Source organism: Monodelphis domestica, chromosome 2 (genome assembly GCF_027887165.1).
Source record: "Monodelphis domestica isolate mMonDom1 chromosome 2, mMonDom1.pri, whole genome shotgun sequence".
NCBI lineage: Eukaryota > Metazoa > Chordata > Mammalia > Didelphimorphia > Didelphidae > Monodelphis > Monodelphis domestica.
Genome location: NC_077228.1, coordinates 261,195,849 through 261,210,201, shown reverse-complemented (window position 1 = coordinate 261,210,201; position 14,353 = coordinate 261,195,849). Strand labels below are relative to the sequence as shown.

The window sequence follows — 14,353 nt, the reverse complement described above, 5'->3', positions numbered from 1 at the left end:
AGGCGCTTAAACTTCAACCAAAGACCATGTAGCCAGGACAAAAACATGTCCAGCCCTCTTTAGCCCAGGACCCAGGAGAAGGAGGGGGTGGGGGGTTGACAGAGCTAGTAACTGGTATGGGGCAAGGACACTGTCACTTTGCTAGTGGCCTCCACCCTAGGGAGGACCAGAAGAGTTAGAAAGGTGAGGAGGAACGCCAATAGGAAAGGGAATAGGAAAATTCAGAGCATAGCCTTCCACTGCCTCTTCTTCTCTTCCTCCCCCCCCAACAGGGAGAGGAGTCAGAGTGGATAGGTGGGGAGGAGGGCTGCCTTAGAACCTACAAGATGGTGGAGTTCTAAGCCCATTGTGAGAACCTGCCTGGAACCTAGGTATCTGGCCTCTCTACTTGTAATCCTGGATTCCCTCTGGGACCCAAACATCCTACCCCTAAGGGGTCCCCTTCCTTACCTCCATACCTTGTCCCTACACTTGATCCTAGGCCCTTATCTTTGTTCCCAGTTCCTGGACCCATGTCCTATTCTACTTTTCTCTTTGGCCTCTTTTCCATCTCTACCCTAGTCTTCAAGCCCAGTTCTGGAGCTAGCTGTAGAGAATGACAGTAGGATTCAAATCTAGACTCAGGCCAATGAGGTCTGCTGGTTCTCTCTCCCCTTCCCCCAACTCCTCTCCCAGAGCTCTGATGAATCACCTGCTCTCTAGCCCCTGACTCATCCCTGCTCCCACCTCAGGATCCTGTTTGGCTTTCTGGACCCTTGGCTGTCTCCAAAAACTCTGAGATCTAAGCACCCTGCTTTCCCCTTAAACAGATATCTCCCCTCCCAACAGTTTCAGAGGTCAGGAGCAATTCCTACAGGGTGAAGGTCCTAAGACAGTGGTTAAGACTGGCAACTAGTAGGAACAGGGAGTGAGGGGTCTGGACACGATTGGGACAGAAGAGGGGGAGAGAGAAGCTAGGGCTCTCGGCCAAGCCTGGCACAGGCTCTGTGTGCCCCAGGAGCCTGGCCTGGACCCAGCACAAAGACAAGGGGCCCATTCACCCCCCACCCCCATAGCTGCCCCAATCCGGCAGGGAACACGCTGGGAAGCTGGGGGGTGGATATGGCATAATCGCCAAAGGCTTCATTGTTTCCCACCACCCCCATAGCACGTGGGCTTTCTGCCCTCCTCTCTCCTTCCCTTCCCCCCTACTCCCATCATGAGCCACTCCTCCACTGGGGAAAAGCCTCCACAGCCTCTCTGTCCATTCCTAGGACCCAACTCTGATTTTGTCTTTGAATCTTCTGGTTTTGTATATTAATTTCTCTTCATATCTGATATTGTCTCATGCCTCATTTTTCTTTGTATGTATTTTAATGGTGATCAGTACTGAGGAGACTCTCAGGGAGACAGGACAGGCAGGTCCCTGGAATGTATGTATACTCGAGTCCTATAGCCCTGGCCCAAGAAAAGAGAATTCAGCCCCCACACCCAAGTTTCTTCTGATTTTTTATTATAATATTTTAATAACAACCTGAATCCCAGAACCTTGGGACACTGCCTATATCCCCTCTCTTGGCTGAATCCAATGGAGGGACTTTGAGAGATAGGGAAGTGGTCTCTGCCTAGAAGTACCCAGCTCCCTCTGGGTCCTCCTGATCTGGGGGCTGCCAGATACTTGGAGAACTGGGGGAGGGGGGCACTTACCACTCAGAGGGATGGCAAGGGAAAGGCTGACTGGGAGCCCACTCTCAGAGGTAGGGATTCCATCTTGTAACCCAACCTTGAAACCCTACCCCATCCAGGCCTAGGTATATTCTGGCCCAGCCCCTCAGGTCTTTGGGGGGAAATTGGCCCAGCCCCTTGGGTCTGGTGGAAGGTGGGGAGGGGGGGAAGACAAATCTGGACTCAACCTTGAACCCGATATCACCACCTCTCATGACATTAAAGCTGCATAGGAAGAGAAGGCAAAAAGGCCTGGGAATCTAGGATGCTGAGGTCTCCATCCCAGAGACAGCCCTTAAAGGCACATTGTGAGGGAAGAGAGGCTCATGAGGAGGGCCCATTTGGGGCAAGGGGTCCAGGGTGAGGGGTCCCAGAGACCGGAAGTTGGGCCAGCTGTTCAGGGCTGGCCAGAGCCCGGAGCAATCCATTCTCTTGCTCCAGGGCTGCATTTCGTTCTGCTAGTTCTCGGATCTGTTCCTTCAGGATCTCTACCTCCTCCCGAACAGCAAACATGAGGTGGGATTTCACCAAGTCCTACAAGGATTGGAGGAGGATGGGACAGGGGAGGAATAGAACAGAGATACAGGAAGACACAAAAGGACAGTCAGACTAAACTCTTAGAATATTTATGTTGTGGGTGTTGTTGGGGTTTGTGTGTGTGTGTGTGGGTAATGTACCCCCTGTGGTTCTTCACTGCCTCTCCGGCCTATCCCAAGATACAGATATATAATTCCTTATCAATCCCAATCTCACTGATCTGGACCTAGGTAGCACTGGAATCAGTACCTGCCTAGCCCCCAAACTTGATATAGATGGAGGTAAGGTATGGGGGTGGGGGGAATTGATTTTCTCTTTCCCTGGACCAGGGTGGAGAGCTATCTAAGAAAAAAGGAGTGATAGCAATGACACAGGTATTATGGGTCCAGGAAATGGGAACAATGATAGGGACCTAAGATCAAGGACAGGTACAGGGAGCTAGGAGAGGAAGGAAAGGATAGACACAAAGATAGTCTGGAACTGGAACAGGAACAGTGGAACAGGGTGAAGGGACGGGGTCTGAATTGAGAATAGGAACAGAGGTGGAAGAAAGAAATAGAGCGGGAGACAGGGAAATAAGGCACAGATGAACTATGATATTTCTCAGAATAAAATCAATGCCCTTACCATGGCTTGTTCAATCTTGTTATCAATGGCAACCATACTTCCAGAGCCACTAGAGAGAGACCACAGAGACGGTTAAGGTGGGGAGGTAAGGTCAGGAAATGAAACACCCTGAATCCAAATGTTGAGACCTTTTAGCAACTGACTTTCTTCATCAACCTTGGTTCTATTTCCCAGATTTGCATCCTGTTTCCCATGTATCTGTTCTCCTATTTGTCTTTTTCCTACTTAGGAATGAAGTATCCAACCTTCTCAGCACCACTGCATCCTCTGCCCCTTCCCCCCCCCCCCCCCACCTCCAGCCCTCTCTTGGAACCAAGGAACCCAGACTCTGGTCGTCTCCATCCAGGTCCCACTGCTCTCCCAACATTTGAACACACCAGTGCCCAGGACTCCAGCCCCCTAGCCCCCAGTCTCCCAGTCACTAGTTCTTACTTCTTGGGCCTCCCAGGACCCAAGAGTTCAGGGTGCTAATTGCCAATTCCCCCCGGGAATTTACTTCTATATCTCAACCTCCCTCTCCCCACCCTTCCCAAGTACCTGTGACAGTAGAGAATCAGGGAGAGAAGTGTTTTATCCACCCCCCTTCGAGGTGAGGGCCGATGCCCAGGTCCCCCTAGACCCCGATGGGGTGGAGGTCCAGTGGCACCTCGGATGGGAGATGCCCCCCGGGGGGAACAAGGGGAGGAAACACAGCCCCTTCTCTGAGGAAGGCGGGGGACTACCCGCCCTACCCGAGTCTCATAGGATGATACCAGAGACTTAACAGAGACTCCAGGGTGGGCCATCTTCTGGAGGGAAAGTAAAAGCTCTAGGCCCCAGTGAAAGGAAGAGGGCTATATCAGCAGAGTGCCTGGGGGGCTTGAGAGCCCCCCAGGCAAAGCCAAGTCTGTCTGGTGCCAGGCAAGCCGAGAGGAGAAGGGTGCCTTCGGGATGAACTGAAAGATATACACCTCCCCCCAGGGGTAGACCCAGCTGCTATTGGCTCCTTAGAGACACGGGGATCTCCCCTCCCTTCTCCAAAGCGCCACAGTGGGCGGGGGCTGTCTCCCAGGGCCAGACCCAGCCGGGATGGGAATTCCCAGATGCTTGACAATACCAGTGTCCCCTGCTCACCCTGGCACAGTTCCCAGAGGCTGGGAGATAGGTGGGTGGAGCTAGGGAAAGCCAGACCCCTTGCCTGGGTTCTGGGAGAGGCAATGGGGCTATATGCATGCCTGGATCCCAGGAAGACAGTCGGAGACTTTGGGGACAAGATGCCTAGATTCTCTCCTCACCAATGGCATCCTGTGTCCCCATCCAAGGAACCGTCCCTGTCCTCTCTCAATGCTTTAATTCTCGTCGAACTGAGAGGGTAAAATCCCTAAGATTAGGGGGGTGGCAGAGAAGTGGGAAAAGCCTCAGGGATGGAAGAATCCTGTCTTAGGTTAAGATGCCTCATTTCCCCCCATCCCAGGCTTCCCTTGTCCTTCTTCTTGGCCCTCCATGGACCACCGTTCAGTCTGGCTTAGAGGATGGAGGGGGCAGAGAGGCTTTCCATGGCAACAAAGACAGAGTCTAAAGCCTTTACATAAGGGGAGAGAGTCTGGAGATGAAGAGACCTGAGTCTCAAGAGAGAAGCTGAAATGGGGTAAAGAACACCTGGTCCCAAGAGAGGAACAAGCTGCTTTTTAGATGGAGAATATGGGCCAGGTCAGGATGCCCTTGCTGAGCAGATGGTCCTGGGCTGCTATTTGACAAGTGACCACCAGGGGTCAGATGAGCCTCTGGCAGATCCAATAAACAGTGAGGAAGCTCGGATCTTTCAGGACCCAATTACCCGAGGGAGGGAAGTCTGAGTGTCTCCCGAGCTCTCCCCCTGGGGAACCCCATCCTCCTGTCTCAGACCCTGCCGGTTCCTCTTCTAGGACCTACTTATCTTGTCACAGCGGCCCCCAAGCCTCTCTTCTCTCCCACCCACAGACGCTTCCCCTTCTTAGGATTGAGGAATCCCACCCTGAACCCCATCCTCTCTCCCATGCACAGACCCCTCCCAATGCCACTATTCCCCAGACTCCGTTCCCCGACACAGGTGTCCCGCTCTTCAGCCGCCGACTCCACCTTGCTTTCCTCCTCCCTCCCCCATGCTCTAGCTCTCCCCAGACCTCTAAGTCTTGCCTTGCCCTTCTCCCCCCATCGCAAATACATATCTCCCCCTGGGACTCCCAGGAGCTTGTAGCAATAGCTTTTTGTTCTGCCTCAGCCCTTCCCCTGCCAAGTGGCCACTAGTTTCATCTCCATGGGGGACCAGGAATAGCTTCAAGGTGACCTCTGACAAGCCCTGGGGCTGGGAAGAGAGCTGGAGAGATCTGGGTATTTTCCATTTCCTATCCCGGCTCTGGGTGCAGAAGGTGCTGCCCAGAAGGGGGTGGGGTGTAACCAAGGGAACAGGGAGGGCTGAAAGAACAGGGCTAAACAGGGAAAGGACTGGACGTGGGTAAACTACAGGAGCAGGTTTCCAATCTTTACAATCCCGAGGACACCGAGATGGAGCAAAATAAATCCCTTACTAAATACCCAACCCCATAGGCTACAGCCTCCCCACAGAACAATGTGGAAAATTAACAAGTAGGCTGGCTGGTGCTTTTGATGACACATCAAGAAGGCTTCTAAGTAAATTATTAATTAATTCATGCCATAAAAAATTGTGCAGAACTTTATAGTTTTTCAAAGTACTTTGTCAAATTATAAATATGAATAAAGCAAGCCTGCAAATCACCTAAAGGAATGCCTCTTTTATACTGAAATGGCCAGGACTTCCCATCTAAGGGTCTGAGGGGGTGAGGAAGGACAGGAGGAACTGTAGCAAAAAGAGATGCATACTCAAGAAAAAGTGTGTCAAGAACCATTGAACTGATTAGGTTTTGTGCCCACACCCATGCAGCCCCACTAATAATCCATGAACCCACTCTGGGAAGCAGGATTAAAAGTCTATGTCCTGGGGCAGAGGTGGTTCAGCAGACTGAGAGCCAGGTCTAAAATATGGGAGGGCCTGGGTAGAAATCTGGCCTCTGTCACTTCCCAGCTGTGTGACCTTGGGCAAGTCACTAAACCCCCATTCCCTAGCTCTTCTGCCTCCTATCTTGTATCTTGTATCTTGTACTTAGTATCAATTCCAAGACAGAAGATTAAGGGTTTTAAACAAAAAAAAAATCTATGTCCCAAGAAGAGGGCTACAGGATAGAGTCTTAGGGATGGTGGTATTAAGGACAGTTAGGATTTTGGGGAGAGGGAGTTGTGGTAAGGGATCTCAAGTAAAAAGAGCCCAAGCCTGTTGGGCAGGATACTTGAGTTGTGGGATCATAGATTCAGAGCTAGAAAGGACCTTAGAGAATACATAGTTCAATTCCCTCATTTTTATAGAGGAGGGACTTGATTAAGTGACTTGGGCAAGGTCATATAGGACAATGGTAACAGCTCATATTTATATAGCATTTCAAGGTTCGCAAAATCCTTTGCCTATTTGACCTTTTGATCTTTACAACAATCCTAGAAAACAGATGCTATGATTATCCCCATTTTACAAAGGAGGAGACAGGATTTAGAGAGGTATCATAAGACTAATAAGAAACAATCAGAATTGGAACTCAGGTCCTCTGACTTCAGAACCAGCCCTCTTTCCACTACACCATGTTCTCCTTCACTCTAGGAGATGGAAAGAGGTTGTTTTACTCTGGGAAAGGCTTTTCTACACAAAGAAAAGTATAGGAACAGCCAGGTAGCACAATGGGTAGAGAGCCAGGCTTAGAGTCAGGAGGTCCTGGGTTCAGTTGTGGTCTTAGATATTTCCTAATGGTGTGATCCTGGGCAAATCACTTAACCCCAATTGCCTAGCCCTTACCACTCTTCTGCCTTGGAGTCAATATCAAATCTAAGATGGTAGGTAAGGGTTAAAAAAAAAAAGGGCAAGTCTAAGAGATCTAGAACCTGGGGGTGGGGGAGTAAAGGGTGGGAGGCTGAGCAGGGACAGCAGATATTTGGGACAAACAGAAGCAGAGAGAGAGGAGAGATAGAAGGGCTCCTCCCCACTCTGTTCTGAGCAGCCCCCAGGGTCTGGGCCTTTTGCCAGCCAACTGGTATCCAATCTTCTCTACTCTCCCGGATCTATGCTGCCTTCAGGGTGGTGCAAGGCAATGGGAGGGCAAAGAACTGGCTCCTTGCCCGGGCTAGAAAAAAGGGTGTCCCTTAATCTTCCCTGGAGAGAAAGGGAAAAATAGGAACTACCATGTCCTCATCCCCTCTCAAGCCTGGGCATCCCTCCTCCTGGGCTCCTGTCCCTCTTTCCAATCAGAGAGCTAGCCCCTTCAGTTCCCACCTTAGCCATGTCAAGCCCTGATCCTTACAAAGGGCTCCAGGCTCTCTCCAACCTAATCCTCACCCCACCTTCCCCATTCCCTTACCAAAGCCCCCTGGCTTTCTGGTCCCAGATCGCCTGTTAGGCATCGTGTCCCCCAGCTCTCCTCAGGCTCAAGGAGGTGGGGTGAGGCCCACACACCCCATTCCTGAGCCAGGGGGACTCAACCGAAACCAGCTGGCCCAGGAAGGCGGGGCAAAAGAAGTCAGGCAGGGCCAGGGCCCCAGAGCATAACTGGGTAAAGCTGAGACTGGGAAAACCAACCAGTCAGACTAGGGTGGAGGGAGTGGGAGGGGAAGAGCTGAGAGAATGGAACTCCATGAGGTATTGGCTGCAGAAGCTGAAAACACAGACAGATAGATGGAAAGAAGAAGAAAGAGGAGCTAAGAGACTAACTGAAGGTCAGAAAGGAACAGAGTGTAGCAGAACAACTGTGAGAGAGAGGTTCGTTCCTGCCAGGGAGCCTGCCAAAAGGGAGGGGGTGGGAAGCAACAGGAGTTGCCATGATAGGAGCAAGTGACTTGCCATGTGGTGTCAGGCCTCACACCTCATACATTCCTGAAACCACAGCTGCTCTGCTCAGGGCCTGGCAGGCCCTTTCTGCCCCTTCTCCCTCCTTCCTTTCGTCTTTCCATCCCACATCTTACCATCCCTTCCAGAAATCAAGCTCATTTTATTTATCTCCCATTCCCCCATTCCATTATCCTCTCCAGATCTTCCTTCCTTGGGGCTCTGTCCCTGAGGCTGGAAAGAAAGAGAGCCCTAAAGAGGAGGGTGTGTCGCCCTAGGAACCCTATTAGAAAAACCTCTCTCCTAACTGGCTCTGGAAGTTCCAATCTTTATCCCCTTCCAAACAAATAAATCCTACTGCCTGAAATAGCTCAAAAACAGGAATTCCCACTTCATTTACCTATCATGAAACAAAGTGTCAACTCCCTATCTTTTCTACCTTGCCCTAATACATCCCTACACAAAAATCTACCTGCCCAATAATCTCCATTTATTTTGCTACCTCCCTTTAGGGGTTGCTGACATTCAAATGTTGAAATCTGGCCCCTGAAACAGGAAGTTTTGCCCTCCTTCCTGCCTCTAAACAGGCCATTCTCCCCTAAAGGAAGTCCTGCCCATTTATCTACATGTCAACATTCCTCCCCCACAGCATGGAGCACCATGTCTTAACACACTCAGGCTCCATTCACTCTGGGCCAGGCAATGAGACCACAATCAAGGCTTTCCCTCTTAGAGCAGCCTGGTTAAGCAAGAGGAACACAAGTCATGTCCTCTCTAGGCTCCATGTTCCTCTAGGCTGGGGCCTCTGACGTGAGGTTTCCAGGTCAGAATGAAAAATGGGCTATTTCCACCAAACCAGAATGTACCAGCTATCCTCTTCCCTAAGGCCCAGGGTAGGTTTCAGACATAAGCCATCCTATTACCCATCCCCCTTGCTGAAGGTAAGGGTGGGTTTGTTCTGTTAGTTCATGTTTTTCAGACTCAAGTCATCTTCCCACCCACCCCCTTCACTGAAGGTGAGAGTAAGCTTTTTATGTTACTTCATGCTTTTCAGATACAAGCCACCCTCCCACCCTCAATCATTTCAAAACAGGAAATTGTGTTCCCTCTTCCCTCCCCCATACCCCACCCCACCCCCAGCAAAAAAATATAGAAAGTTTCATTCATGTGTCCCAGTTATTTTAAAAAAAAAAAAGTCAGTTCAAAAGGAAGTCCCTCCTACCTGTCATCATCACCATCAAGGGGGCTACCAATGGCAAGCATAGATCGAGCCAGACTCAAGCGCTGAACAGAGGCCCCAAAGGGGTCTGAGGATTTCCGGTTGGGATTGGCATCCTGGAGGAGGGAGAGGGCTGGGGACCCTGGGCGGGAGCCTCGGAGAGGGAGCTAGGAACAGGAACATACACATATACACACATACCCCAAAAAGTACATCAAAAGAGAAAGGAACCCAAGTTCCTAAATCATCCTTAGGCCTTTGTTTCTGTCACCTTACCTCCCTTCTCCTCCAGCCCAGCTAGATTCTCATGGTGACCCAAGTGGCCTGTGGCCACATTGCCTAAGTAATGAATAGATGGAGCCACTGTGACCCCCTTGAGTCTGTTTTGTGGTCACAATGTCCTGAGGGGCTCAGTTAAGTTGGACCAAGTTTTGATGGGAGTGAGAAAGCAGTGGCTTAAAGTGGCTTTTGTATCTGTACCTCTTCAACCTCAGCAAAGATAAACTCCCAAGCATGGGCTCAATCATCAACTAGTTACTGAAGAAATCCAGGCAGAAATATAATTATGGGGAGGCTTGCCTACATCATTTCCTTCCCCATACCTTCCCCAAGTTTCCATTGCCAATCCACAGGATACTGCTCTCACAGCTCCTGTCCCCACCAAACTACTGCTCCTGCCTCAAGACCCAGGTGTTCTGCTCTTTTTTTCCCCTGCTGTTACTGGGAGGTTGGAAAGAGGTGGAGAAAGGGTGTGGAGCTGTAGAGGGTGGCTGCAATAGGGGAGGGGAGTGGAAAGGGGAGAGACAAGAAACAAACCTCCTTCTGTGAGGCCCCAGGAGGCCCCTGCTTCTAGGAAAACTCAAGAACAGAGAACCCAGGGACTGCCAGAAGGACAGGGCAGAGACATGGGGGTCTTTAGGTTCTTTCTATATGTTCTCCGTCCCCCCACTGGGAAGGTATGGGGAAAGAGAGGTAGGAGAGAAAGATTCAGTCATATCTACTGAAAGGAAGGAACTAGAATTTTTTTTTTAATAAATAGGAGTTGGGGAATTGTGGAAGGAGATGGGCAGAGGCAAAGACCTAGGAAAAGAGGCACAAGGGTTGAATATAGTAGAGGGATCAAGCCAGGCTTTAAGGGGCAGAGCCAGAGGCTAGGGGCACTAGAAAGACAGAGGGTCTTGAGGGAAAGGATCAAGGGTAGAAACAGAGCCTCCACTCCCAGGTAGTTGAATGAACCAACTGAAGAAAAGTAGGGGGTGGTGGTGGTAGTGGTGGTGGTAGTGAAAGACCTGTGTACGTGTGGCAGAGTTGTAAGGAGGGGGGAGGTAAGCCAGTCCTGGCCAGTCCTGGCAGGGCCCAGACATTCAGTCTCAGGTTATTTTTATACAGTGGTTTGTGCTCAGGGGCCTGGAAGGGGGGAAAGGCCTCATCTTCATTTTCCCACAAACCTCCTTTTTCTCCAAGGACTCGAGTTGTCCTGCCTCTCCAGCCCTGCTCCCTAACCAAGAATTCAGGTGTCCTAGACCCTGACCTCAACAAGGTCCTCCAGGGACCCAGACATCCTGTCCTCTGGACCTGAACTGAAAAAATATAATTTCACTTTTTCTCACCTTGCTCCTTCAGACCTTTCCCCCCCTTCGTTCCTTCCCTCTTCTCCCCCACAAAACCCAACCTTATAACAATCTTTAGAAAGCCATGGCAGGGGTGGAAAAGCATCTGGAATCTGTGCCTGGAATATTACAGGCCCCTGAAAACACCCTCCCACCAGTTCTAGAGATTCCAATGAGAGAAAAGCCTTGATCTGGAGGCTGGGGGGAAGGTGGGATAAAAGTTTCAGGGTCCTTTAGGTCCTAGAATTGGGAGAACAGAAGTGGACCAATTTTACACAGGGAAGGAAGAAGCCAGAAGGGCATGGAAATCACAGGGTGTTTGAGTAAAGGAAGCTGTGTCTCCCTGCCATCCACTTCCACCCCCCCCCAAAGGAATACTTTTAGGCCTCTTTAAGATCCCTTGCACTCTCCCCTGCCCACCCTAGTGTTCTTACCCAGCCCACTCCACTCTTCAAACTTTCGCCCAGAGAAAATTATATAATTCAGAAAGGGAAAAAACTGATGAAGAAACAGAGAAAGACACAGGGATAAAGGGAAAAAAACCAACTACAGCAATATAGAAATGAAAGTGAGAAAGAAACTGAGTTGGGAAAAAGAGGAGAGGGGGAGAAAGTAAAGAAAAACTGGAGCCAAGAGAGAAGGGATGGGAACAGAACTTGCCAGAGAAGATACACAGATGGAAGATTCATATGTAATGATGAGAGGGTTGAGATACAAAGAAAAAGAAACTGAGGTCAAAAAGAGTATGGGGTGGGGGTGGGGGACACAAAATAGATAATAGATAAAGAGGAGAAATGGAGCCCAAAATGGAAGTGAGACAAGGGAGGAAAATTCAATTATAGAGAGACTCCTATTTTGTGCACCCCTCCCACCTTCCCTTCTTACCTGGCCTTTTTCCTCCCCTTCTTTTTTCAGCCACAGGGGTCCATCCTTCTTTCGAGTGGTTGGAGGAGTCATGGATGGGGTTCCTCCCTCTGCCTCAACCCGAAGGGAAGGCTGCTGAGTTGAGGCATGTGGTACCAGTATCCCTGTATTGTCCCCATCACTGGGCTCTGGGGGCTGCTGCTGGGGTGGGGAAGCTGGAAGGGGTGGGGTTTCAGCCCTTCCCTTGCCCCCTGACAGTTGGGCTAGCCCCCCTGTGAAAGATCGAGCCTGAAGGCCAGGGGAACTTGGGGGTGGGCGAAGCCAACTGGTTGGACCCTGGGGCTGGGGATTTGGGGGCACCAGGCCCAAACTGGACAACTCTAGCCTAGAGTCCAAAGAGCGACCCCCAGTCCCTCCAGTGGCTCCACGAACTCCCTCCAGGAGTCGGCTGAGTCCAGGGGCTTCCAGCTCCCTCTCATAAATGTCCACACATGTCCAGCGCCCTCGGCGATATGGTTCCCCTAATCCCTGGGGAAGCTTCACTACCCGAAAACGTGAAGCTGGGGCCCCAGGGGGTGGGGAGCCATTTCGAGGGGTCCCCTTGCCTCCCAGCTCTGGGCTAGGTTCCCCATTGGGAAGACGAGGTGTGGGTAAGGTGGAAACTAGAGCTGTAGGAGAGTCACCTTCCCCAGACCCCCCAGGACCTTCATAGTCTGTGGTGACACTGGTGATCTGGAAACTGCTCTTCTTCTTACCCCCACTCATGGTCCCTTAGGAAATGGGACAGGGGCTGCAGAAAGAGGAGAGGCCTCTCTCCAGGCAGCACTCAGGCTCCCCTGGCACTAGGGGGCCATATAGCTGTGGGATCAGGGCCTCTGGGAACATCAGGGTCCAACATTGCTGGGAGAGTTCAAGCAACTGGGGCTGCCTCTGAAATTGAGGAATAATAGGGAGAGAAGGTGTTGGGGTTGGAGTATAGGCTGACTTTCCTTCTGCTGCTGCCAGTGCTGCTGTTGTTCTTGCTGCTGCTGCTGCTGCTGCTGCTGGACTCCAGAGCTGAATTTGCAAACTAGGGGGGAAAAAAATGAGTCAGTGGGGGAGGGGATGAGTGTTGGGGGAACAAGGCACTTTGGGTGCTTCCTCTGTGAGGAGAGCAGTGGAGTTCAGAGGTGGGGGAGAAAAGAGGGAAACCACCAGAGAGAGATAGAGGAACCACAAGAAGCAGAAAAAAAAAAGACAGAATGGGAAACAGAATGAGGTAGAGACAAAGAGCCAGAGGAAGTAAAGACAGAAAAACAGATTACACTGGTCATTATTGGTACAGCTAGACACTATGCAGAAAGAGACAAGCTAAGTCCCAAGTGTGAGATGCAGCAAGGAATCTGGGTCTACGGGAAAAGGAGATGAGCTCACCCCTTCACTGTTCTGGCCTGGCACTGGCTTCCATTCCCCAGCCTCCCCTGGGCTGTAGGGGAGAGGGGAGCTTCCCTCAAGTTCCACAACCACCCATTTCAGGATCTACAGAGGGCCAAAACTTAGACCCCTCTCCTTACCCCCGGCTAACCCAATCAGGCACACACACAGCCTTACAACCCATGGATGTCCCCCGCCCCAGTACACTGAGAGACCTGACCTGGGGATCCTGGAACCATAAGATGCCCCAACAGACTGTCCACCGGAGAACAGGAGAGTGGGGCCTCCCAGCCTGAGCTCCAAGGAAAGGGAGGAGGTGGGTAGTGGTCAGAGGCAACACAGTCCGGAGAGGCCTCTCCTTGACCCACAAGTCATCTCCACAGCAACTTTGTTTTCCAAAAAATAATAAACACTGCTTTCTGTCCCAGAGGAATATGGCCTTTATGGTGGTGAAGGGCCTGTAGGTCTGAAAGCACAGCTGGTCCGAGAGCAGAGAAGCCGGCGGCTACTCTCTCTGGAATCTTCTGCCTTCTGACAGCAGAGCTCTCTCCTCTCGTTCTCGGCGGCCAGCATGTGTCTCTGTCTCCAGCGCTCCTCTCTTTCACTCTCTGGGACACTCCTCCCAATTTCTCGATTTCCCTAGCTCCTCTCCTTCTCTGTCTGTCTGTCTGTCCGTATGTCTGTCTGTCTGTCTGTCTGTCGGTCTCTCTCTCTCTCTCTCTCCATCTGGGGTGTTGACAACCCCCACACCAGGAAGTCCTGCCTCCTCTGCCCTGCTGACTACTGTTCTACTCCTCCTCCTTCCCTTCTTCCTCTCTCTCACTCTCTCACCCGCCCTCCCACCCGTCCGTCCGCCCTCCCTCCCTCCTCTAGCGGCTCAATGCCAGCTGGCTCTAGTCCAGAACTACTGCTGCTGATAGAGGGGGCCCCAAACGTGGGGCTTCTCTTAACCCCACACCTGCCTATTTTGGTAGGCTCTTCCGAGGACTTTGGGGAGCAAGGGCTGGGTTTGGAGGAAGATCGATCCCCTTGCAGTTACACAGAGACACAAATGAACATCCCAAGACATGAACTCAGAGAGAGACACTGCTATATTTACACACACACACATAACATACACACATAACATATACAAATCATTATACATGTATGTAACATACACACAATATAAAATATATAATACACATATATTATACACATATATAGTATAATACATAGTAGATTTACAATATAAAACACACATACACACATATAATATATACACATATACCACACACATCTATAATACACACATATAATACATGCATAATATATACACATAAGATACACACATCATACATACATATAACATACACGTGTATACTATACATACTGCAAAATACAAACATATAATACACATATATAATGCATAACACCTATAATAATGCACACAGTACACAATAGAATATATATCTATAATATACATGTGTGGTATACACA

The 14,353-nt window shown here is 50.5% G+C and overlaps 1 protein-coding gene across 1 annotated transcript; it reads right to left on the bottom strand.

Annotated features, from left to right (window-relative positions):
- Positions 1-1,475: 1,475 nt before the first annotated feature.
- Positions 1,476-13,718, bottom strand: TSC22D4 (TSC22 domain family member 4). The gene is made up of 5 exons (XM_056817769.1): positions 13,095-13,718; positions 11,483-12,530; positions 8,991-9,154; positions 2,869-2,917; positions 1,476-2,238 (listed from the first exon to the last, which is right to left on the bottom strand). The coding sequence occupies exons 2-5, from the start codon at positions 12,224-12,226 to the stop codon at positions 2,029-2,031; spliced, it is 1,167 nt and encodes a 388-aa protein (XP_056673747.1). The 5' UTR covers positions 12,227-12,530; positions 13,095-13,718; the 3' UTR covers positions 1,476-2,028.
- Positions 13,719-14,353: the final 635 nt, after the last annotated feature.

What these genes read in the sequence shown, in the direction of transcription:
- TSC22D4 (XM_056817769.1), bottom strand. Translation starts at nt 12,226, where the DNA reads ATGAGTGGGGGTAAGAAGAAGAGCAGTTTCCAGATCACCAGTGTCACC. An exon ending in CTTGATGGTGATGATGACAG is followed by an intron (nt 2,918 to 8,990) that starts GTAGGAGGGACT and finishes GTCTCTCTCTAG; the next exon opens with TGGCTCTGGAAGTATGGTTG. An exon ending in ACAAGATTGAACAAGCCATG is followed by an intron (nt 2,239 to 2,868) that starts GTAAGGGCATTG and finishes CAATCCTTGTAG; the next exon opens with GACTTGGTGAAATCCCACCT.